The sequence below is a fragment of the Schistocerca gregaria genome, chromosome 1, assembly GCF_023897955.1.
Source record: "Schistocerca gregaria isolate iqSchGreg1 chromosome 1, iqSchGreg1.2, whole genome shotgun sequence".
In the NCBI taxonomy this organism is placed as follows: domain Eukaryota; kingdom Metazoa; phylum Arthropoda; class Insecta; order Orthoptera; family Acrididae; genus Schistocerca; species Schistocerca gregaria.
In genome coordinates, this window is record NC_064920.1 from 402,852,405 (window position 1) to 402,879,614 (window position 27,210).

The 27,210-nt window shown below is 38.5% G+C and overlaps 1 protein-coding gene and 1 long non-coding RNA gene across 3 annotated transcripts in view; one reads left to right on the top strand and one right to left on the bottom strand.

Moving 5' to 3' along the window:
- LOC126349315 (uncharacterized) overlaps positions 1 to 27,210 on the bottom strand; it is a 373,888-nt gene that overhangs the window by 23,296 nt on the left and 323,382 nt on the right. For both annotated transcript variants that reach the window (XM_050002420.1, XM_050002421.1), the window contains one exon: positions 22,852 to 23,022. In XM_050002420.1, coding sequence (XP_049858377.1) covers positions 22,852 to 23,022 — 171 coding nt within the window. The remainder of the gene's footprint in view (positions 1 to 22,851; positions 23,023 to 27,210) is intronic.
- LOC126349342 (uncharacterized) overlaps positions 13,690 to 27,210 on the top strand; it is a 421,894-nt gene continuing 408,373 nt past the window's right edge. Inside the window, exons 1-2 of the long non-coding RNA XR_007565183.1 lie at positions 13,690 to 13,877; positions 15,008 to 15,204. This is a non-coding gene — a long non-coding RNA (uncharacterized LOC126349342). The remainder of the gene's footprint in view (positions 13,878 to 15,007; positions 15,205 to 27,210) is intronic.

Genomic DNA, 27,210 nt, shown 5'->3' on the forward strand with positions numbered 1-27,210 from the left:
TAGGGATGTTCAATCTTAATCCATTCAGTTGGAACCATGTTTTTAGTTTGTCCATTCTGTTTATTATGTAGAGAGGGGTGTTTTCTGGGTCCTGGTTTTCAATTAATACAGATGTGTCATCTGCAAATAAAATCGATGGAGCATTTATATTGTTTGGTAAATCATTAACATAGAAGAGGAACAAAACAGGTCCTAGAATCGAGCCTTGAGGGACACCTTGGGCTACTGTTTTCCATTTTGAACAGTAATTTGCTGCATTTGATGAGACAATCACTCTTTGTTTCCTATTTGATAAGTATGACATAAGCCAATTTAGAACATTACCCTTGATCCCATACTTGTCAAGCTTATAGATGAGCAGTGCATGATTTACACATTCAAAGACTTTTGTGAGATCACAAAAGATTCCTGCAACTTTATTATGGTTGTCTAATGATGTGCTGATCTTGTCGATAAACTTGTTAATTGCATCACTAGTGCTTTTGCCATGCTAGAAACCAAATTGGTTTTCCGTAATAATATCATATCTCTCTGTAAAATTTCGAATCTGATTAGCAGCAGCATTTTCAAAGATTTTTGATAGGACTGAAAGGAGGGAGAAGGAACGATAATTCCCCACATCCTCTCTTGACCCTTTTTTGAGCAACGGTTTTACTTCTGCATACTTCAGCACCTCTACATCTACATCTACATGACTACTCTGCAATTCACATTGAAGTGCTTGGCAGAGGGTTCATCGAACCACAATCATACTATCTCTCTACTATTCCACTCCCGAACAGCGAGCGGGAAAAACGAACACCTAAACCTTTCTGTTCGAGCTCTGATTTCTCTTATTTTATTTTGATGATCATTCCTACCTATGTAGGTTGGGCTCAACAAAATATTTTCGCATTTGGAAGAGAAAGTTGGTGACTGAAATTTCGTAAAAAGGTCTCGCCGCGACGAAAAACGTCTACGCTGTAATGACTTCCATCCCAACTCGTGTATCATATCTGCCGCACTCTCTCCCCTATAACGTGATAATACAAAACGAGCTGCCCTTTTTTGCACCCTTTCGATGTCCTCCATCAATCCCACCTGGTAAGGATCCCACACCGCGCAGCAATATTCTAACAGAGGACGAACGAGTGTAGTGTAAGCTGTCTCTTTAGTGGACTTGTTGCATCTTCTAAGTGTCCTGCCAATGAAACGCAACCTTTGGCTCGCCTTCTCAACAATATTATCTATGTGGTCCTTCCAACTGAAGTTGTTCGTAATTTTAACACCCAGGTACTTAGTTGAATTGACAGCCTTGAGAATTGTACTATTTATCGAGTAATCGAATTCCAACGGATTTCTTTTGGAACTCATGTGGATCATCTCACACTTTTCGTTATTTAGCGTCAACTGCCACCTGACACACCATACAGCAATCTTTTCTAAATCGCTTTACAACTGATACTGGTCTTCGGATGACCTTACTAGACGGTAAATTACAGCATCATCTGCGAACAGTCTAAGAGAACTGCTCAGATTGTCACCCAGGTCATTTATATAGATCAGGAACAGTAGAGGTCCCAGGACGCTTCCCTGGGGAACACCTGATATCACTTCAGTTTTACTCGATGATTTGCTGTCTATTACTACGAACTGCGACCTTCCTGACAGGAAATCACGAATCCAGTCGCACAACTGAGACGATACCCCATAGCTCCGCAGCTTGATTAGAAGTCACTTATGAGGAACGGTGTCAAAAGCTTTCCGGAAATCTAGAAATACGGAATCAACTTGAGATCCCCTGTCGATAGCGGCCATTACTTCGTGCGAATAAAGAGCTAGCTGTGTTGCACAAGAACGATGTTTTCTGAAGCCATGCTGATTACGTGTCAATAGATCGTTCCCTTCGAGGTGATTCATAATGTTTGAATACAGTATATGCTCCAAAACCCTACTGCAAACCGACATCAATGATATAGGTCTGTAGTTAAATGGATTACTCCTACTACCCTTCTTGAACACTGGTGCGATCTGCGCAATTTTCCAATCTGTAGGTACAGATCTATCGGTGAGCGAGCGGTTGTATATGAGTGCTAAGTAGGGAGCTATAGTATCAGCGTAATCTGAAAGGAACCTAATCGGTATACAATCTGGACCTGAAGACTTGCCCATATCAAGCGATTTGAGTTGCTTCACAACCCCTAAGGTATCTACTTCTAAGAGACTCATGCTAGCAGATGTTCGTGTTTCAAATTCTGGAATATTCCATTCGTCTTCCCTGGTGAAGGAATTTCGGAAAACTGCGTTCAATAACTCCGCTTTAGCGGCACAGTCGTCGATAACAGTACCATCGGCACTGCGCAACGAAGGTATTGACTGCGTCTTGCCGCTTGTGTACTTTACATACGACCAGAATTTCTTCGGATTTTCTACCAAATTTCGAGACAATGTTTCGTTGTGGAACCTATTAAAGGCATCTCGCATCAAAGCTTCCTTGTTCAAAGGATTGGTTTATTATTTTAGACAGTGAGTATCCTATTAGTTTACACACAAATTTGAGGACTTTTACTGGTATTCCATCCCAACCTGCAGAATTTTTGTTTTTTAGTTTTAATATAATTTTTATACATCTATTGTTGAAACTGATTTGAATTTTGTGAGGCATTCAGAATTATGATTTAGTCCAAAGGGGCATACATTGTTCTCATAATCTGCAGCATTAACCTCTGGTTTCACTACATTAATGAAGAAATTATTGAAGCATTCTGAAATTTGAGCCGGATTTACAATGTTCTCAAGCTTAATTGTACTAATTCCATGTCTAGAGGCTTTAATACCTAATTCGTGTTTTACACCTGACCATACTGCCTTTGATTTATTCTCATGTTTTAAGATTAATTTATTATTTGTCATTTGCTTTTTTTGAATGGTTCGATTACAATAAGGTGAAAGATTTTATTTTTTGCATAATTTGCAGACAAATGTTTGAAGACAATCGTTTTCGGTTTTATCACAAAATGGAAAAAACTTTGATGGAAACTGGTTTTTCGAACTGGAAGAAAGGGATAGAAAACTTGAAAGTGCGTAAAGCATGGGGCTGCCAAGGAGAAGCCGTACTGAAATTCAAATTCTTAAAATCTAATGTCAATGTATTTAGCCAAATTTCCAAAGAAAAACTGACACAAATGAAAGAAAACCGAGCTTGTTTACCAAAAATCATATCTTCCCTCCGTTATTGAACAGTGCAGGGGCTTGCAATACGTTGGCGTACTGATGAAACAAATAACTTTGACAGTTTATTGCGCCTTCAATGTGAAGATAACAGGCTACTTTTAATATGGCTACAGCGCGAAACTTACAAATGGACATCCCATGACGCGCAAAACAAAATTTTGGCCATTTCAAGACATACACTTCTTGGAAAATTTGTGGAGGATATCAAGAGTGCAGAGTATTTTGTAATAATAGCAGACGAAACAACAGACATAGCTACCAAAGAGCAATTTACTATCTGTATAAGATTTGTTGATGCTTCGCTAGAGATAGAAGACTATTTTTAGGGCTATACTCAATACAAAGTACCACAGCTAAGGGTCTCTTTGATATTATTATCGACATTTTAAGACGATTTGATTTGCCTACATCTAATTGTAGGGGCCAATGATTTGACAGTTCAGCTAACATGGCCAGATTATATAATGGTGACCAGGCAAGGTTTATGGAAATGGAGACGAGAGCTATCTTTGTGCACTGCCTTGCACACTGCTTAAATCTAACACTACAAGACACTGTGAAAACAGTTCCAGAATGTTGAAATCATTGAATGTTATGAAGGACTAAATACACTTTGTGAGAAATTCACCTAAAAGATTAGATCTTTTTGCTCACCTGAAGGCAGATGTCTGTACAAATTTGAAACCACTCTTTCTTACAAGGTGGGCCATAAGATACTTGGCAATGTCTTCAGCTTTGTCCAACTATACAGAACTTCAGGATTTTTTCCTAAACGTTTCAAGAAATGACAATTCCTGCACTGGGGCCAAAGCAAACGGCTTTTTGATTAATATGCAGACATATGATTTCTTTTTCATGTTATCACTTTTGGTGAAACTTTTTGGTCACATTGATTCCTTAACCATAGCACTACAGAGGAAATCCCTACACTTAGAGGAGGCCGATAAGATGTTTCCACTGTTGTAACTTCTATCAAATTTATGAGAAACAATTTTGAATCATTCTGGGGTGAAGTAACTTCAAAATGTCAAGATATGGAAATACGATGACTCCATCAATTCATCTGTAAAAACATTCTCTGAAGTATGTGACAAATATAGAAGATTGTATTAAGAAACAATGGATACATCCATCAGCTTCTTGGAATCACGGTTCAGAACTCAATCATTCATGTTTGTAAATCAAATTGAACAATTTCTTCTTGGTGATAACAAACATTCATTCGATATTTTACCTTTCTACGAATCAGATATAGACAAAGAACTCCTGCTTCTCCACTGAAGCATGTTTCATGAGATTATCCAAAGTAGTGATTCTGCGAATATTAGTTCGTTGGATGACATAGTGAAATACCTAAAACTGGAAAACAACCTGTTTGACCTACTGCCTGGACTAGTGAAAATCATACGTGTAGAGCTGACGATTTCGGTAACGTCCTGCACCGTTGAGCTATCGTTTTCTTGTCTGCGGAGGGTGAAAACGTTACTTCGTTCTATAATGAGGCAGGATAGTCTTAATGCCATAGCCCTTCTCAACGCCCATAGAGATGAATCGATGAAACTCGACCTTTCTCCCATATGAAACGAGTTCATATGCAGGAATGATCTGAGGAGGAGTACATTTGCCATCAAAAATTAAGGTATGTTTCTTCACCTTTATTTATGTATTTGTTTTGTACCACTACTTACCCATACTCTGACAGAAATGACATTGTGAGTGAAGTTTCAGCGAGTCGAGGGTTAGGGACTAGTCGCCAGCCAATCGTAGTTTTTATGATTTTCAGCTGTTTGCATTTTTCATTATCCTCACAATCTTTTTTGTTTCTTGAATGTTGTTATGCTGTGAGGGGAATTTCCCAAGAATATGGTATCATAACTGAAAAGGGAAAGTGTGTGTACATAATACACCTCTCTCCTTCAGCACTTGTGTTGTTCCATATAATTCACATTGCATAGGTCATTTTAGATAGCTTAGAATTTAAGAATGTGATGTGGGAATTCCATTTCAGATTGTCTTGTAAGTAAACAAAGCAATTTTGTTTCAGTGATACTTAATTTTTTGGTTTTCCAAAGAACTATTTGGTTTTAATGTATTTTTAATTTTGCTGTGTGTGGAACTGTATAGTGGCGCTTTTCTTTGTTTTTTTTAGGGGTTCATCGGTAGCTTATTCCTCACAAACCACTCGGAGATCTTTTCATTTGTGACTTCAGCATACAGCCTAAGAGCCTTTCTATTTCCATCTTCAATCAATACACTGGTGTCATTTGCAAATAGGACTGGTTTGGTGTGTCTAACATGTAGAAGGAAACGCAAAGTTATCTGTAAAATGTAGTACCTAATAAAATGATTCATGTCCCCCCAAAAATATTTTCAAGTCGGCGCCTCTGACACACTATTTCTACATACGATGATTAAGTAAATACGTAATGACGTACACAAAAATATCGAGAGTGCTTTTCAGTTGTTGCCAACTTAACTGGACATTAACGCTATTTCAGAAATAACTGTAGTCTTATCCACGAACGACGGCAGACCACGCAGCTTGAGACATGGACAGGGGTTGCATTGTTGGTGATTCCAAGCAACGATTGTGGTAAGTGCATACGGATGCTCTGCGCTTAAGCAAAGAGTGTATATCGGCAATTACGTTTCTTTCTTGTTTGTGCAGAGTTAATCACTTACAACAACCATCACCCATGACATTTCGCAACAAGTGGAATAAATATTCATTAAATAACTAGTTACAATCACATTTAATGCTTGCATTGGCTACAACGTTCTCTGTAGAGGGCTGTGAACGCCACTGAAAGCTCATTGGTGGTCGAGGAAGGCGTGACGTAGATGAGCAGGATAAGTCTAAACTCGAGCGCTATTGTTAATGACTCCAACCATAAAGCTGGGTTCTCACATACAACTAGAGTGGCGCCACAGCTTAAGGCTTTCTGTAGTGGCATCATTCATCACCACTCACATTGCGAAAAGAGTTCAGTACAAGCAAGATGAAACCCAAATGCTGAATCCAAAAACAGATTTTGCACAAAGATAAATCAGGGGCCACAAACAAATTTAGAAAAGAAATAACACTAGGAGATGAAAATGCTCTCTGCATTTGCAAATTAAGCAACTGGTGATATATAAATATCATATGGAGACACACCACTCTTCCAAGATTGTAGAATCTTATTGTATTCGTTGAGATAAGCATCATCTCACACTTGGGAGCTATTTCCTAGATGTTGTTGTGGTCTTCAGTCCTGAGACTGGTTTGATGCAGCTCTCCATGCCTCTTCTATCTTGTGCAAGCTTCTTCATCTCCACCGGCCGCGGTGGTCTCGCGGTTCTAGGCGCGCAGTCCGGAACCGTGCGACTGCTACGGTCGCAGGTTCGAATCCTGCCTCGGGCATGGATGTGTGTGATGTCCTTAGGTTAGTTAGGTTTAAGTAGTTCTAAGTTCTAGGGGACTAATGACCACAGCAGTTGAGTCCCATAGTGCTCAGAGCCATTTGAACCATTTTTTCTTCATCTCCCAATACCTACTGCAACCTACATCCTTCTGAATCTGCTTAGTGTAGTCATCTCTTGGTCTCCCTCTACGATTTTTACTCTCCAAGCTGCCCTCCAATACTAAATTGGTGTTCCCTTGATGCCTCAGAACATGTCCTACCAACTGGTCCCTTCTTCTTGTCAAGTTGTGCCGCAAACTCTTCTTCTTCCCAATTCTATTCAATACCTCCTCATTACCCATCTAATATTCAGCATTCTTCTGTAGCACCACATTTCGAAACCTTCCATTCTCTTCTTGTCCAAACTATTTATCGTCCATGTTTCACTTCCATACATGTCTACACTCAATACAAATACTTTCAGAAACGACTTCCTGACACTTAAATCTATACTCGATGTTAAAAAATTTCTCTTCTTCAGAAACACTTTCCTTGCCATTGCCAGTCTACATTTCATATCCTCTCTACTTCAACCATCATCACTTATTTTGCTCCCCAAATAGCAAAACTCCTTACCACTTTAAGTGTCTCATTTCCTAATCTAATTCCCTCAGCATCACCCGACTTAATTCGACTACATTCCATTGTCCTCGTTTTGCTTTTGTTGATGTTCATCTTATATCCTCCTTTCAAGACACTATCCATTCCGTTCAACTGCTCTTCCAAGTCCTTTGCTGTCTCTGACAGAATTACGATGTCATCGGCGAACCTCAACAATTTTATTACTTCTCCATGGATTTTAATACCTACTCTGAATGTTTCTTTTGTTTCCTTTACTGCTTGCTCAATATACAGATTGAATAACATCGGGGAGAGACTACAACCCTGTCTCACTCCCTTCCCAACCACTGCTTCCCTTTCATGTCCCTCGACTCTTATAACTGACATCTGGTTTCTGTACAAATTGTAAATAGCCTTTCGCTCCCTGTATTTTACCCCTGCTACCTTCAGAATTTGAAAGAGAGTATTCCAGTCAACATTGTCAAAAGCTTTCTCTAAGTCTAAAAATGCTAGAAACGTAGGTTTGCCGTTCCTTATTCTAGCTTCTAAGGTAAGTCGTACGGACAGTATTGCCTCACGTGTTCCAACATTTCTACGGAATCCAAACTGATCTTCCCCGAGGTCGGCTTCTACTAGTTTTTCCATTTGTCTGTAAAGAATTAACATTACTATTTTGCAGCTGTGACTTCTTAAACTGATAGTTCGGTAATTTTCACATCTGTCAACACCTGCTTTCTTTGGGATTGGAATAATTATATTTTTCTTGAAGTCTGAGGGTATTTCGCCTGTTTCATACATTTTGCTCACCAGATGGTACAGTTTTGTCATTACTGGCTCTCCCAAGGCCGTCAGTAGTTGCAATGGAATGTTGTCTACTCTGGGGGCCTTGTTTCGACACAGCTCTTTCAGTGCTCTGTCAAACTCTTCACGCAGTATCGTATCTCCCATTTCATCTTCATCTACATCCTCTTCCATTTCCATAATATTGTCCTCAAGTACATCGCCCTTGTATAGACCCTCTATATACTCCTTCCACCTTTCTGCTTTGCCTACTTTGCTTAGAACTGGGTTTCCATCTGAGCTCTTGATGTTCAGACAAGTGGTTCTCTTATCTCCAAGGGTCTCTTTAATTTTCCTGTAGGCAGTATCTGCCTTACCCCTAGTGATATAAGCCTCTACATCCTTACATTTGTCCTCTAACCATCCCTGCTTAGCCATTTTGCACTTCCTGTCCATCTCATTTTTGAGATGTCTGTATTCCTTTTTGCCTGCTTCATTTACTGCGTTTTTATATTTTCTCCTTTCATCAACTAAATTCAATATTTCTTTTGTTGCCCAAGGATTTCTAATAGCCCTCGTCTTTTTACCTACCTAATCCTCTGCTGCCTTCACTACTTCATCCCTCAAAGCTACCCATTCTTCTTCTACTGTATTTCTTTCCCCCATTCCTGTCAATTGCTCCCTTGTGCTCTCTCTGAAACTCTGTACAACCTCTGGTTCTTTTAGTTTATCCAGGTCCCATCTCCTTAAATTCCCACCTTTTTGCAGTTTCTTTAGTTTTAATCTGCATGTCATAACCAATAGATTGTGGTCAGAGTCCACATCTGCCCCTGGAAATGTCTTACAATTTAAAACCTGGTTCCTAAATCTCTGTCTTACCATTATATAATCTATCTGAAACCTGTCAGTATCTCCAGGCTTCTTCCATGTATACAGCCTTCTTTTATGATTCTTGAACAAAGTGTTAGCTATATTTCCTAGATATAAACCACAATTTATACTGTGCTTGGTCTCACAATATGTAAAGTTGATATCACTCACTTTTTTGGTTACACATATTAATTTTATTTATTTATTCATCCAAAAATCTTTTAAGATTGTGGGATACATCATTGCTTTTCAAATATTCCTCTCCCCCTCCCCCCCCCCCACCACCACCACCACCCAACCACCCCCCTCCCCGCCCCCCCAACCACACACACTGTTGCAGACAATCAAACATAGGTGGCTGTTGTTGTAGTTCCAGAAACTGTGAATGTGTACCTGCCAACCATTTTTCCACTTTTTTAGTAATACATCAGTAATTGAATACAGCAGCGATTACTCCATGATAAATGTGACAGAATGCACATGTCTCGAAATATTGTCGCCAGGGAGCAGTGGTGAAAATAAAGTGGTGCAACAAAGTACAGCCAAGATGAACATTCTGTGCCATGACAAAAGTGACGTCTCTTAAATTGCTCTACCAAAAACTGGGAGTTCATCCATGCAATTCCAGTGCAACTGCAGTATGCCACTAGCCGTGGCGACATTTATATTGCGTGTTTGGGCTTCACTTAACCAGCGAAAACAGTTTTGTCATACAACGTGCAATCCAAGTTAACCAGTGATTGGCCTAATCTACGATTAGCTGTCCCTGGATTCATCCCAAAACTGTACAACTGGCCTATACTGTACCTGATTTCCTTTACACCTTTGTCGATTCAATCAAGAAATACCAATTAATGCTCAGTACTTCACTGTATACTGCACTGAACATAGTAGAATGCATCGCTGCCATAAGCACACAGTGACAAGGGTGCACCACTGGTGTGCCTGCCAGTAGGCGTACGAGAGTCAACGTGTTTAATGTTGTTGTTGTGGTCTTCAGTCCTGAGACTGATTTGATGCAGCTCTCCATACCACTCTATCCTGTGAAAGCTTCTTCATCTGCCAAACGCTGAATCCAAAAACAGATTTTGCACAAGGATAAATCAGAGGCCACAAACAAATTTAGAAAAGAAATAACACTAGGAGATGAAAATGCTCTCTGCATTTGCAAATTAAGCAACTGGTGATATGTAAATATCATATGGAGACACAACACTCTTCCAAGATTGTAGAATCTTATTGTATTTGTTGAGATAAGCATCATCACACACTTGGGAGCTATTTCCTAGATGTTGTTGTGGTCTTCAGTCCTGAGACTGGTTTGATGCAGCTCTCCATGCCTCTTCTATCTTGTGCAAGCTTCTTCATCTCCCAATACCTACTGCAACCTACATCCTTCTGAATCTGCTTAGTGTAGTCATCTCTTGGTCTCCCTCTACGATTTTTACTCTCCAAGCTGCCCTCCAATACTAAATTGGTGTTCCCTTGATGCCTCAGAACATGTCCTACCAACTGGTCCCTCCTTCTTGTCAAGTCATGCCACAAACTCTTCTTCTTCCCAATTCTATTCAATACCTCCTCGTTACCCATCTAATCTTCAGCATTCTTCTGTAGCACCACATTTCGAAAGCTTCTATTCTCTTCTTGTCCAAACTATTTATCGTCCATGTTTCACTTCCATACATGGCTACACTCCATACAAATACTTTCAAAAACGACTTCCTGACACTTAAATCTATACTCGATGTTAAAAAATTTCTCTTCTTCAGAAACGCTTTCCTTGCCATTGCCAGTCTACATTTTATATCCTCTCTACTTCGACCATAATCAGTTATTTTGCTCCCCAAATATCAAAACTCCAATACTACTTTAAGTGTCTCATTTCCTAATCTAATTCCTTCAGCATCACCCATCTCAGCAACATGCATTGAAACTCACAGAAACCTCTTCACAGTCATAATTTTCCGAATATCCAGAGCCCTGTTTTTGTTTATTTTATTACAGTCAGCTCTTTTGTGTCCGAATTCACCACAGCTGCGACATTTAAAGCAATTTTTATCTCCTAAACTGTATTTATCATTTTCATTGCAGTTCACGTATTTTCTTTGCGACTGAGTTTTTCCACAATTGAAACTGTATCTGTGTCTATTAAACACTGCAGGTTTCTTCTTAGAGTTCGCAAACTTACTTTTGTAATCCATGAGTCTATTTTTCACGAAGCTTAAAGCTGGGTTTACACTGGCGAACAATTGGAGCAATCTGTCTCCGTGGAGGAACTTGCCGCGCTAGTTGCGAGTGTAAACATGTCACCAAGTCGACTTAGGGCCACTAGAAATGAATTGCGGAAGTGACTTCCTGCCTCTCACCTCCTTCCAGTGTGAACAGCGAACGAGATTCTTCTGTAAGCTGCTTCCAGCTTTTGGGATTGGTTTCTAATTGTAACTGCAGATGTTCTGTCGATAATGCAAACATAATAAAGAACAATATGTTACACACACTTGACAACAGGACACACATTCACACTCAATGGACATATAAAATTACTGTCCTCCTAGCTGTGCAAATGCATGGTATGGCAGGGTACAACGATTGTGGTGGGGTTTCCCTAGCAGATGGAACGGTGTGACAGGGGAGGTGCAGTTTTTCACAGGTAAAGCCTTCACACAAATGTCAATCCTGGAGAAATTCTAAGTTACAGCTATGAAGTCTGCAAACGATGGTATTAACAGATTATGGGAGTGTGACCACAAATTCGGCAAGTCAACTGTTCATTATTATAAACACAACAGATTACAGGATTACTCTAAAATGGCACCAGAAGGAGCTACTTATTCTTGCCTTTTCTTCTTTCTGTTCTTCTTATATTAAAATTTTTGCTAAAACACAGTGGAGTTGACATAGTTTCACCTAATATGTTAATGCAGTTGTAACTGTGATATAATCCTGGAACATTCTATTACTACACAAATGATTGAGGATAACTCATGTCAATAGGTGATGAAAAGATCGTGCTTGATGTAGAAATAAGTGGGTGAGCCCTTCACTTATGTTGTTACAAGCCAATGTTAATTCTCTTTTCACCATCTATCGATTGCCCTTAAAACAATTTAATTGTTTCATTGAAAAAAAAAAACTATAGTTACTTGCATGTTACAGTAGATAAGGAAGTTTCAAATGCTAACTGTATGGTAAAATTTTCTCTGCTTTGTGTACTATCTTTTGCCGAACCACTTTCGACATGTGATGGATGTTACAAATATTTCACTTTCACTCTATCATTTGTGCATGTTATCATCAGTGAGTGCATTACAGACAATTCATTTTCTCAAGATTACAGATGCATATAGCTGTAATCCCAAGTTTAGAGAAAAATGCAGTGTGTTAGATGTATTTCATATGCACATTATATGCCCTATCATGAACCAAACAGGAACTCACAGTTAGCTCTATTTTTCACTGCAGATTATTTGAATTTTGCGCATTACCTTAGTTGATGAAATATCACAATAATTATGACTGCTAACGAAATGATAGACAATCCACCATCAAGCTAATCGATGAGATTACGAGAATCAAATAGTTTGACTGAATAGGTTCTTCAAAATCGTTTGAGAAAGGCTGCTGAGCAGCTAGCATGTGCACAGCTCGATTCCTAAAATACAGCTTAAGTTGCCAGAAATGTTCCATTCATAACGGACAAAACAAAAAGTTCAGTAGGCAACAGCAAAATGAGGTGGCCACCCCTTCACAACAGAGGGATGGACTCACCCAGCTGTGAGAATGAGAATGCAGTTTGTTTGCAGGGGCCAAATTATCTTGCACAACTCTACGCAGCAGGTCAAAGACTCTCCATTACCAAAGACGAATACATAGCAAGCAAATCACAAGGAGCGTAATATAGAATTCCTATTCTTTCAATCCCCTCCCAGAATCGAACTCTGGTTCCATCCCTGATCCTGCAGTGTATCACATTGATCAGCCGGACTTTGTGAAAAACTACGTGCAAGGTGCACTTTATTGATTCTATGTGAAAAAAAGAGTGAATTTGTACATTTTTGTATCAGCCTACGTACAATTTTCAAGAGGAATTACCGTCCGCTACCCAGCGGAGACATCAGAATCTGCCTAAACAAGAAGTAAAGCTGCAAACACCACCACTGCCGCAGTCGCCCGCAGAACATACACCAATGCGGACGGTTCACTCCAGACATCGTGTTCACTTCCCTGCCCCTTCCCGCGAGTCGATAGGGCTGACCGGCTGAGACGACAGCTCTTCGGCGCAAGTACGGAGGACTTACATGCTCGCATAGTGTGTTCGATCGTCGGTGGCGTAACTGCTGAATTGCGGCTATCAAAATAGTTATAAGCAGGCCGCAACAGGCGCTGTGTTTTCCCTTCGCCTGTAATGAGTGAATCACGACTGTCGTAGAATTCCGTGATCGGCTGTCGGGGGCTCTTTCTCCATGCGCGATTATCGTCCTTTGGGGTTAATGTACCACGTTTTTTATGTTTTGTACTATCACTCTGGGTTGCAGTTCAGTTAGCGTCATGCTAAGGGTAATCCTGTGGCGTTAGATTAATCAGAATTCTTAAATCGATCAGTTCGAATTACAGCGTTCCTGACACTCTGGAATTACGGTGTTGTTATGATTCTGCTTCCTGTTCAATAATTTACTGTCCGCCAATTAGTGAGTGGAACAATTCCAGGAAATACATCTTTTCTATTCGTCGTTAGTTCTTCAATTTTATGTATTTATTATTTTTTTTTTCACTGCTGTCCTGTGACAAAATGTATTTTTACATCTTTGGTTAGCGTTAGAGGTTAGGCTGTTGTGGTAAACTGAACGCTTTGCCGGGAAAAAGGGAAACGGGGAAATTAGAATGCAATTGCCGTATTAGATAGTGTTTTGTTAAACAATTTGATAATTCAGAGGAACTTGTTCTTTCGAACGTGAAAACCTAGTAGGCGTATTCAATAAAACAGTTTCCAAAAACCAGCAATTTCAGAAGGTAAAGTTGTGTAATAGGGCTACATTGGTATTTCAACGGAAGTTACATTTGCGCTTGATTGATAATGAGCGGTATTTTATAGTAAGCATTTCGTATGTTCAAAATGTTTGTCGTACGCAGCAGTAACTGCATTGTTGTGATCAACTTTTATCATGTAGATTGGCAGTTAGTTTGTTTTAAATTTTTAAGTATATGGCGAGCATTTCGGTAAAATACTGTAAAAAATAGTTTGAACGTACGCCTCTGCTCCCCGTGTTAAAAGCAGTTACATCGCACAAGTACTTGTCAGCGAGTTCTATTTGTGAAGTTATGCTGTAAACTTAGGTTTGTGGAGCGTCAAACAGAGAAGAGCTCACGTAAGACGAAACCTAACATTTTTGTGCTGTCTAATTCTTTACAAGTATTGTTTTGTGCGTAAAGGGGTATTCATATCCCTCCACAAATTATATTCTGAGCGTTTGGAGAAGTGTAGTTCAAGTCTGCGTGTGCGAAATTGACAAGTAATAAAAATTTATCAGTCTAACACGTTGCAAAATCACTTCTTTAAAGACTATTCATGTGCCCAAATTGATCTGAATTCATCCAGGAATTTGAGAGACATATTATCTGAATAAATGGAGACCAGAGAACAGACAATTGTTGTGCTTTGGCTGAGTAATAATTTATAACTCTATGGTTATATCTGGAAGTACCAGTCTTTCATTTTTTTTATTGCAGTGACATGATCTTACTTGCCAATGAGAGGAAAAAAATTGGTGCACCACACACCCAATAAAGGATGGATAACATCATACAGTCTTATAATTCATATCATTTCTTTGAGCCCTGAGAAAAGAATGTAGTTATATAGATGACCATATTGGAATGAAGTCGCACTTACAGATGTTTATGGTGACATCTACTGATTTGTTCTGATAAATGTGAAAATAGTGCTGTATCAGTAAGGAAGGAGGGTCTGGTTGTTGCCATAATGATGTGAATTAATTATAGAACAAATTGTTTTAGCAGTGAACCTAGTCTGTGAGCTATGCTGTCAACACAAAGGAGTTTTATATTCAAATTCATTGGCTTTACCAACTCACAGCCAAACTTTCGCATCCCACCTAACCGAAATCTCATCTACTTTGCAGATTCTCTCTGTCACCACAATTGAGATTTTTTGAAGTTGCACGCTTGAACCCAGAACACCACTTTTCATCCCAATCTTCATTTTTGAGAGCAAACCCAGGTGGAAAAACATCTCAATCCTACATCATCTTATTCTCAGAAGAAGGAGAGGGTGTGATGGTATATTAAAAGAATAAAGAAAAGCAGAGTGAAAAGAATGGTAATATTTGTGTGATTGCTACATTGGTTGTCGAAGCCTCCCCTGCATCCGGTACTTGATTTTTTTACTGCGGCTTAAATTTTTTTCATTAGTAATTGTATTCTTGTTTCTGAAAAAGCATCCATACTTCAGTCAATTCAAGAGGCTAATGGCTGACAAAGGGGAGTGAAAGTTCTTAGAACAGCCTAAAATGTGTTTGGAAATGAATGGAATCTCTAAGATAATTATGATTTTAACAGGTGGGACAAACTAAGATTGTGATACTACCCATCGACTTTTACCCACAACGTCATCAAGGTAGTCGACACCAGTACTTGGAGGGAGGGGGTATTTGATATGATGACCAGAAGGCACTCATTATGCCCATAAACAAACAACAATAGTATATGAATATTAAACTCCAGCAATAGAATGAAACACTTACGGGACAAGAAGTGGAAGAGGTAGGTTTAGAGCAGGGACAAACTAAATACATGACAGTAACAATCATGACTCCATTCCACAATGAATATTAATATGTAAATGGTGCACAAAAAATCCTAAACAATAAGCCAAAGAAAAGGAAAAAAAGTGCACCATTGGTATCGTGCTTTTTGCTTGACCTGTATAACTCAAATGAAGACTGCATAACAGGAACCCACAAACATCTTGAATATCTGATATAGCAAAATTTCCCTTGACCTACATAGTAGCTCAAAGCACGCTTATGATACCAACAACAGGCAACTAGCACAACTGAATGTTATCAAAAACTAGAGAGATGAAAATACAACAACCCACTCCATGATTCCCAGTATAAATTTTGATACCCACATCTCAAAGAAAATTATGTTCATACAAAAACACACTACACTTCTTACAGTACAGACCTAGAATACACAATCTGCATGTTACACAACCCTTCTGCCTGAATGAGCCACTGGTGAGTAGATCTTTTTTTTTTTTTTTAAATCATCTAATCGATTACACTACATAAACCCGTTCATCCATTGCTTTTCATATTGTGTATTAATGACCTTGCAGACAATATTAATAGTAAAATTGGTCTTTTTGCAAATGATGCAGTTATCTGTAATGAAGTACTACCTGAAAGAAGCTGTGTAAATATTCAGTCAGATCTTAAGATTTCAACAAGGTACAGAGATTGGCAACTTGGTTTAAATGTTAAGAAATGTAAAATTTCGTGTGACCAGTTCTAGAATATTGCTCAAGTGCGTGTGACCCTACCACATAGGACTAACCGGGGACATTGAATGTGTACAGAGAAGGGCAGCACGAATAGTCACAGGTTTGTTTAATCCATGGAAGAGTGTCACAGAGATAATGAGGGTACTGAATGGGAAGACTCCTGAAAATAGACATTAACTATCCCAAGAAAGTCTATTAGCATTGAAGTTTAAAGAACTGGGTTCAAACGATTACTCTAGGAATATACCACAGCCCCCCCCCCCCCCCCTCCACATATTGTGAAGGTAAAATTAGAATAATTACTGCACACACAGAAGCATTCAGAGAATCGTTCTTCCAACATTCCACACATAAATGGAACAGAAAGAAACTTAAACAACTGGTACAATGGGATGTACTCTATGCCATGCACCTCGTGATGGTTAGCAGTGTGTAGATGTAGATGTAGATTTCTGGTTTGAGAAGCAACAATTTCGTAAATTGTGCACACTGCTGATATTTCAGACATTCTGCCATCAAGGCCGTATAATTGGAGAAATTTAAATGTATACTCCATAGCATTGCCCACAGCAGCAATGAATGACTAGTAGATTTCTTTGCAAGAATCGTTCCAAGTGCCAAATGAAACACTAAAATAACTTTCCAGCCACTAGCAACACACAAAAATCCAACAATTTGAGAACTGAAAAAATCGGTAGCAAATAACTAACTACAAAATAATTCACTGACAAGGCAACAAAAAGAAACTTCCAACACACTGAATAACACACAGCATAGTGCATAGTCCACTAACATCACTTATGAGCCATTTATAAACATAAACTTAACACACTAGAGTGAGCCACTACTTACTCTTAACACACCATCTACAAATACAATCCATTTAAAACACGTAAGGGCTCAGTGACTTCACACAAATATAGTTAAGTCACAAGTCAGAGCTGACGGGTGGTATCCCAGCTTTGTATCAGTGTACACTTCCCACTTCTCCCAATTCACACTGTTTGTTCTGATGTTCTATTTCATATGTATAGCCTCTGGGATATCTTGGATTGCTGTAGAGTACCTGTGTAAATGCACTCTTGTGGTGAAGTGATTAAGAATCTCATTTCCTTAGAGCAGTTTTAAATCTTGACCAATGTACAAACTTTTACTCTATTCACATTTTAGTAACTTCTTTCAGGTGCCCATTTGCCTGTCAGAAGTATCCTTGATTGCAAGTCACCCTGTCAGACATTTACAGTGTACTATACATGATAGTTCCATCTGTACTCAAATATTGAGAAAAGTGTGAAATTATCCAGATTCACTCATTGTATTGGATCTGTAAGTGACTGTAAGCTATTCCCATTTTGTTGTATGCAGTGCATTCATAATCTTGTCTTTATACACCAGAAGGAAGCTGTAGGTCAAGAATAATTGAGTTTAAATTTCAGTAAGTGGATGATGATTAAAATAGATTGTGAATGAATTCTCGAACTCTGAGGAATTGTGCTACATTGATTGTATGTGATATGTTAACAGTGTTAATACATTGTGGTGGTCTGCAGTTTGAGCCCTCAGCACTGTGTCGCACTGGCATTGTGATGCCAGTTGTGCCATCTGAGCTTACTGAAATTTAAGTTTTGTGTGCCATACTCCTCTTTCTTAGAAATCCTTTCATACTCTACAGGAGCTCTGTCACAGTGCTCTAGACTTTCATCTCTGCTAGACTGAATAAAACGGAGATTGTGTCATATCCACAGCCTCTTGGTTGTTCAAACAATGTGTTTGCTTACTCCCTTTGAAGTAGGGTGTGTTCTACATGTTTATTGTGTGTAGTAGTTTATGCTGACCCTGGACAGGAAAAAACTTGAAGCTGTGTGACAGATTGTAGCCTTAAGTTGGTCCATGAGGTATTTTCAGATGAGGTAATTTGTAGCACACAGCCTGTGAAAGAACAGTCTTAGTCCAACCCACAGTTTTAACTCGTTTCACACAGATGCACATAATGACTTCATGATGAGCTAGAGGTTAGCAGAAGTGACAGCTGTGAAGACAAATAGGGAAAGTATCCATTTAATCTTTTCTGCATGTTTCTCATATGTCATATTCCCACCCTAGACCTTTGCTGGCAGAAATTAATAATTTCCTGGCATATAGTACACTTGTGCCCCCACACAACAGCCATCAAATAATACTGCAGCGAAGTTGTGATTATAGCTCCCTACATGAACAAAAGTAAGTTTTACCAGTGGTAACAGTGTTTTCAAGGTGCAGTGTTGTGACATTGTTAGTACTAGTTGGCCACAAAATTACTGCACCTAGGAATGAGGGCACTTTGGTCAGCCTGTAGTGAGGTATCACGAGGACATGCTGAACCGTTTGTTGGTATATCCACATCTTTCCGGAAAGCTTTCACAGTGTGATGTGTTTTCCACAGTACCAATGTACTTGTTTACTGTAACATCGTATGTTTCTGATAACACCCATGGAAGACCAAATGCAGTAATATTGTGGTCAGGTAATAATACACTATGTTTATTGATTGATGTTTCTTACGATACTACAGAAGCTACAGTAGAAAATATGATGTGGTAACATAGTATGTTTGTCATGGGCAAAAGGAAAAGCTTTCCACAAGCTGTTAGAGGAACAAGAGGGGTAGGGGAACTGATTACCCCCTCCCCGTAGCCATCTTGGCTGTTGTACAGTATTCAAAATGTTTGTAATACTGTCCTCATCATTAAAGATATATTCATAAAGCCCTTCTGGGAGGTAGAACTACAAGGAAATCTGCTAGGCACACAAGTGTAGTTTATGCATGTGGTACAGTTTTGGTATTACATTACATTAGTCATGTTCCATGGATCCCACATAGACTCATGTCTGGGATGTGGAAATAAGTCAGTAATAATTAAAGTGCAATATAGTGCAATGACATTATATTGATGAGTAACTGTGCTAATTCTAATTGACTAATAACCTAAAACATTAAATTTAAGTATATTGATAATTTTTACTTTATGGACTGTCCGATAGCAACTGAATGAAACACAATTTAAGTGCCATACGTGTTTCGCCTTTATTTTCTGTACGGCATTTTCAGGGGCAGGTTGCATGGATGATTTCCTACATATTATGCCCCTGTCGCATTTTTTCCGTTGTTCTTCCTCTTCTAAATGCTAATTTGCAGTTTTTTCTCCACATTTCACAGCACATGAACTTGACACATGTTTTGATGCAATGTTTAGGTTTGTGACGGTCCATAAAATAAAAATTATCAATATACCGTAATATTACATGCAACTGAGGAAGACGAGACTACAAAAGTTGAAGATATTAAATTTAAGGTTTGCTGTAATTACATTCTTCAGTGGAGGAGCAGCTGCCCAATAGAAAGTTCTTTAATTTAATCTTTAAACTCACTACATTACATAACATGGCATTTTAAGTGCTAAAGTAGGTTGCTGAATACATATATACTTATATGTCCATCCCCTTTTTGTGCTTATGTTAACACATTCAGATCTTTGTAGAGGTTCTTTTTGCCCCTAGTGTTACATTCATACTTTTTGCTATTATTTTAATTAAAAGCGGAATAAGGGTTGACAGGGTATTAATGAACATACGTATTGTGTAGTGTAAGGGACTGTCATATAAAAATGAGACATGAAACAAAATAAGTAAACTGTTTTTATTTTGAAAGAATCACCATAACTGTTAGAAGACTGTCAATGCCGTCATGGAAAAATGTTTGTGGTTGCCTACGCAACCATGATTGTGCTGAGGCATGCACCTCTACATCCAAAGCTAATCAGTGGCAACAAATATCTTTCTTTGGGGCTCCAAAAATATGGATATCATATGGGGAGAGATTCGGACTGTGTGGAGGATGGGTAAAACGTAAGGACTTTCCAAGGTGGTTTCATCTATGCTGCAGAATTTTTGCTGAGAAGCCCCTATACAACCACCATACTGTCCCAATCTCCCCTCATGTATGTAGCAGTGTTTTTAAGGGATTTTGGTGATGGTTATTTTGGATTTCTACTGTGTGTGTGTGTGTGTGTGTGTTTTTTTTTTTTTCTTTGAGTTAGTAGTTTTCTTTGGGATGTAAATATCGATATTTATGTTGGAGTACCTTTTTATGATTTTGTGGTTTGCGTTGGTGGTTGAAATTACAATTTAGTAGTTTATAGTGGTATCGTGGAGTATGTTGTAGTTATTTTGGTCTCCTTATATTTTGTTTATACTTAGTTCTGCTAATTGTGGGTTGTTGGTTCATGGGCTTCATTTGAACTGTATAAATCAAGCAAAATTTGAGATACTGGCTTTTAAGTTGTGTGGGGGTTCCCAGTATTCTTCATTTGAGCTACGTGTATGTAGTGAAATGCATGATACCAGTGGTGTGTGATTTTTGCATGTTTTGGTTGGTGATTTCATGTACATCACATTTGGACAAATATTTGTTTGAAGTGGTATCATGATTGTTCTTGTCATGTATTTAATTTGTCCTTACCCAAAACACTCTACTTCCTACAGTTGTTCTATTAGTTTCATTGTATTGCTGGAGTTAAATGTTCCACATATTACTCATGTTTGTTTGTGGTGGCTTTATACAGCCCAAAGACAGCTTCTGAATGGTCAGTAGTTGCATCATGCTGTAACAGATGGTGTCAGTGTCTGGAGTGGTAGGACCACCACTCTCACTGTAGCATAAACATAGCTCTTCTCTGCACTGAGAGCTCGCTTCCATGCACTGCTAAGATTATCTTCACCACCACGGTTGAAAGTTTCCTCATATATTCTTATTTCTATGCCCTCTTTAATTATAAGAGTCCCAGTATATGGGAGTGTGGCACAAAACTTTTGTTTTGCCAAACAGTATTTTATGTTTGTTTGTGAGACTGTGCTCAGCAACTGCATATTTCTCCGGTTCTCGATTTTTAATATGCCAGTGATGTCCTGCACAACAGTCAGAAACATTGCAGATGGACTGACCAATATAATTGCTTCTGCACTCACATGGAATGTTGTAAATCCCAGGAATCCTTGGGCTGAGACTGTCCTTGACAGCTATGGGCCTCATGATATCAAGTTCGCATTCTCCAAGAAAAGGAAATGTGAAAATGTTCGACATTCACATGATGAGCCACTGGTTGCATTACTTCCCTTCTACAGCATTATGTCCAGCAAAATGAGCAGCGTCCTGGGAAGAGAGGCATCAGATTTATTTTCTGACCTCCTAAGAAGATAAAGCAGATGCTATGCTCTGTTAAAGACAGTCTCTGGCTCAGGATTCCTGGGAATTACTACATCCCATGTAAGTGTGGAAGCAGTTACATTGGTCAGTCCATCTGCAACATTTCTGACTTCTGTGCATGACATCAGTGGCTGTGCATGACATCAGTGGCATATTAAAAATTGAGAACTGGAGAAATCTGTAGTTGCTGAGCACAGCCTCAAAAACATAAAATACTGTTCAACGAAACAAAAGTTGTGTCCCAGGATCTCACTTACTGAGACTCTTTATTATAGAGGCTGTAGGAATAAGAATGTACTAAAAAACTGTCAATCATTACGCCAGATATAATATTATAACTACATGAAAGTGAGCTCTCAATGCAGAGAAGAGCTAGAGATATTTGTCGCAACATTTATGCTACGACTGGAGCAGTGGTACCACCAGCGCAGATGTTGATACCATCTGCAGCAGCATGATGTAACTACTTACCAATCAGAACTACCATTGGGCTATATAAGGCCACCGCAGCCGATATTTTGACAGTCAGTTGCTCCTGACATTGAAAGCTTGAGGCAAGAAGTCCAAGAATGTTGTATACAATAGATATTGTATCTTTACTCATCTATTCATACGCTTTCAAATACTACTAAAAATAGTACACAAATAAGTTTCCATATCTCAGTTTGTGTTAGAATTCAAAGTATTAACTATGTAACAAAATTAAGTGCTTCTTTATGTACTATTAATCACTGAAAATCAAATTTCATTATCTTGAACTCTTCTGGCATGAAAGGGGAGTTAAGTGTTACATGAATCACCCTGCAATAAGCTGCACCTTACTACACTGTTAGACAACTGGGAAAGCACAGTGATAGGGCAGAAGGAAAGCAGATCATAGTAGTTGTAGTCATGTGCGAGCTGTAGTAATTTGCGTAATTGTATATAAATGCAGGGAGCACAATTTGCATGATTGCAGTCATTTTTGTATTACAATATTATGGTGATTAGTGCATGGAAGCACGCACACACACACACACACACACACACAGAGAGAGAGAGAGAGAGAGAGAGAGAGAGAGAGAGAGAGAGAGAGAGAGAGAGAGTTAAATATCTACAAATCTCTTAGGTCTCATTGTTTATAGTTTGGTGTGGTTACTTTATGTCTTATCTTAGTGAGAACATGATCATAAAATAACTTTTTTATTACTTTTCAGAGAACAAGCAAATCTACTTACCATTTTCAGGTTTTGGTAGTATTGTAATGGATGGTGGAATTATTGTTCCAGTAGTTATATCCAACTGGATGTGACTTTCAGGAATGTTGATACCTGTAGTATGATACGGGATGTCATACTTAGATTCATAGAAGGGTCCATCGAGATTTGACACTTGTGGTACAAATCCTCCTGTAACAGGAAGATGGTTGTGTGTGTTTACTCAGCATAGTATTAGATGACAGTAGAACAACTTCACAAAGGCAAAACATGAGAACTTGTTCATTTTTCAGTTTGACATTTTGTGATCTGTGTCAAAGGACGTTGTAAATTCTTGTGTTGGATTTTTGTCTTGCATGCAGCATATATCTGGAAACACTTAAATATAATATTAAGAAAAAATTTTCCACTGCTGAATAAGAAATAACACTAAGGATACATAACAGTACACACACATTAGCTTAAGTGATCTGAACATAGTCACACTCATTCGAAACAAGTAAATGAGTGTGTGAGCTGTCTGAACAGTAGATTTTTTCCTCTCCTGGAGGCTAAGCAAGTTCAGGAAAAAATTTGAAGGACAAAATAAAGTACACAAGAAAAGAAGAGCACATTGTGAAAAATTGATAGTGTTAACATAATCAAGAACTAAGAGAAGCAAATTGAAGCTGAAAATTGTCGTTTAGGTGAGAATGAAATGGATTTATGTGTTTTGTGGGCAATTCTCTTATCATTATTGCTCAGACAGTATCTTCTTTTTCCCAGTGCACTGCTCACTTCTGCATGAGAAATTTATTCTGCAATCAATGCCTTTTTAAGCTATGTGTTCCAAATCTGGGTTTAATTTCACTAGGGCGATGGTCTCTGAGCCTTGATAGAGTAGGGGAAACACACTTGTGGATTAAATGTCAAAATCAATCTATATATCTTGTTACACTAGCGACTTTCAATTACGATTCTTAGTTCTCTTTGAGAAGTACACAATTTTAATCCATTAGGGGTATGAACAGTGAACCCTTGCTATGTGAAAAATTGTTTTTGAGGCAATATTTTGTTCTTTCTCTTTTGAAATTTGGCAAGAACTACTTTTTTTTTTTTTTTGAGGTAACTAGATATTGCGATAAGCTTTTTGAAGTAACTAGATATTGCAAAAAACTTGTTGTTACAATTCTGAGACTTCTGTTGTGTAGTCTTTGTGATCATTTAGTGCTCTAATAGTTTAAGTAAAACTTCATGGTCACATGTCACGAGGGTTGCAGTGATAATGTACTGATATTTTTTTCTTTATAAAATATAAGCCCTTGGCAAAGTAATAGTTGTTCACAGTGTATCTTAATATTCATGCCATGCTTCTAAACACAGTCCTCAAGGGTAAACAGTGCACAAATTAAATATATTGTGGGTAACAAGATAGTGATTACTCTCAAAATTTTTCTTATTAGATTCACAGTAGGGTAAAATGAGGATAACTGGCCATGGAGTTAACTACACAACTCAATGAGAAATCAACAAGTAGGGGAAATTGTTCTTGGAAGGTTTAATTAGCTTATGTTAGCAGCCCTTCAGCTCCTCAGCTAATGCTTTGTCAGCTAAAATAGTTAACTCCCATATTATTTTAATTATTTTTGAATTAAAAACTTTTTAAGTGAATTTTTGCTTTTGTATGTCTATTCTGTCTTTAGTTTGACTGTCAGTTACGTGTGTGATGATGTCAATGATAAATGTGGTTTTCTAGGTTTCATTTCATTTTCAAATGTACATTTCGTTGATGTTATGCTGTTGCAAATATATTTCACTATTCCCTGTGGAATTAATTGAAGTTAACTGGTAAGTGAGAATGAATTTTTCACTCTACAGCGGAGTGTGCACTAATGTGAAATTCCTGGCAGATTAACGCTGATGTCAGACCGAGATTTGAACTTGGAACCTTTGCTTTTTGCTGGCAAGTGCCCTATCAACTGAGCTACAGTGGAGTGTGCACTAATGTGAAATTCCTGCCAGATTAACGCTGTTGTCAGACTGAGATTTGAACTTGGAACCTTTGCTTCTTGCTGGCAAGTGCCCTATCAACTGAGCTGCCCAAGCACAACTCTCAATCTGTTTTCACAGGTGTACTTCACCAGTACCTCATCCACCAGTACCTCATCTTCAACCCTCCCAACTTCAAAGAAGTTCTCCTGCGAAACTTGTGACATTAGCACTCCTGGAAGAAAGGTACTGGTGAAATAAAGCAGTGAGGAATGTTCGTAAGTCATGCTGGGTAGCTCAGTCAGTAGAGCACTTGCCCGCAAAAGGGCCTCAATCTGGCACAAAGTTTTAACCTTCCAGAAAGTTTCAACAAGTAAGTGATTCAGTTAAACCTACAAAAAATATTCCTTGTACCTCCACATAACAACACATTGTAATCTTGTGGCAAGCATAATGTGGTGAGTAGCAATTTATGATGTTACTGAACGGAACTGTCTGGCAGAGCACTTGCCTTCACTTTTGGCACCTGGGTATTCAGTATTGTCCAATGAAAAGAGATGTTTTTGGATGTAAAGATTATCTGCCAGTTTATGTGACTGAGGAAACTACACCAATAATTCTGACAGATGCTGTTAACAAAAAAAGTAATGAAGAACTGACTAGGCCATAGGTGGGCAACTGCTGGCTTTCAGACTTTATCTGACATGCGATTCATTTCTGTCTGCCCCACAGAATAAATCTGTAGGAGAGAGAGAGCCAGGTGCTTGCAATTTACTCTGCCCAGGATCTATTTTCAAATATTTCTGCCGACACTCGGCTTGATTTGGGTTTACAACTAATGATATATACCAATGAAATTTTTGCTTAATCCACACTTAACCAAAAACCTTTTTGCTTCCACAATATTTGAACTACAAAGAGACACATTTCTCCACTGAGAGCGTGAAGTTGTGGCCTGTGTGCTAATGTGCGTGTGGCAATGGTGCAAAAATAATTACAGACTTCTCACAAAATGTGCAAATTTGAACAATGGCAACAGGGTGCCATTCATATCAGTTTGTCACTCCTTAAACCACAGCCTTACGATTGCTGTAGTTTTGACTTTATGCACAAGGAGTGGTGCCATGACATCATGTGACAAGGTTGTCTACAAGTGAGAGTAAGTATGTGAATCAAGCCCCCAGGTCACCAAAGGTTGCCCATACCTTACCTAGATTAGCAGAAGAAGAGAGAAAGAAGTAATCGAATTTAGCAAAAAAACTCTCAAAACAAAAGGAATGAAAGCTTAAGCAGAAGCTATTCTCATCGAATAATCATAAGTGAATGAATACTCTGTTTCCTATGACAACTCATCATTAGTGGAGTGTCTTTCAACAGATGAAGACAGGGAATTTCATGGTTTTAAGTTCTGTGGCAAAGAGTCTAGAACTTATGTTGCTGGCTGAAACCCAGAATTGACAGCAGTTAGATTTTTGGGGTGAATCTTAACTATATGTCAAAAGGATGGACTAATGTGAAATGGCATGGTGTGTATTTCACAATAGACGATAAACTCAAATTCATCAATATAGAGATTTAAGTTACATGTTGTTTGGACAAGACTCAGTATCAAAGAGGGCATAAACTTGTCACTGTATCTTTATGTTGATCACACTTCACTCTCAGATGTGACCAAAAACGTTTGAGAAAATCTCAGTTCGCTAGTAAGTATGTCCCCCTATCACATTGTCATCATATCATATAAGGAGACTTTAATCATCCAACAGTCAGCTGAGAAATGGCAAGACATCCTATAAAACAACAGAAAACGCCTACTCTGAGAGCTACATAAAACAGATAAGCCCACCTATGATGGAAATATGTTAGATCAAATAGCTTCAAACTGACCTGACCTCTTTGCTGATGGCCTTATTGAAACTGATTTCAGTGGCAACATTGGTTACTGCAGTACCAGTTTCAACTAAAACAAGTAGGAAAATTTACCTGCTTCATATACTAAGGGAAAGGCAACCACTCACCTACAGCAGATCGATGCATGGACCACAGAAACACGTAACTAATAGAAAACAGCATTCATGTTAATTTTCAAGCACTAACTCTTTTTTTCTAGTAATAACACACACATTCACATACACAACTGCACATTGGTTACTGCAGTACCAGTTTCAACTAAAACAAGTAGGAAAATTTACCTGCTTCATATACTAAGGGAAAGGCAACCACTCACCTACAGCAGATCGATGCATGGACCACAGAAACACGTAACTAATAGAAAACAGCATTCATGTTAATTTTCAAGCACTAACTCTTTTTTTCTAGTAATAACACACACATTCACATACACAACTGCACAGACACCTAAACACACGCTCCAGTGGGTACATTAAGAGTCTTGCCATGGCCACAGGAATT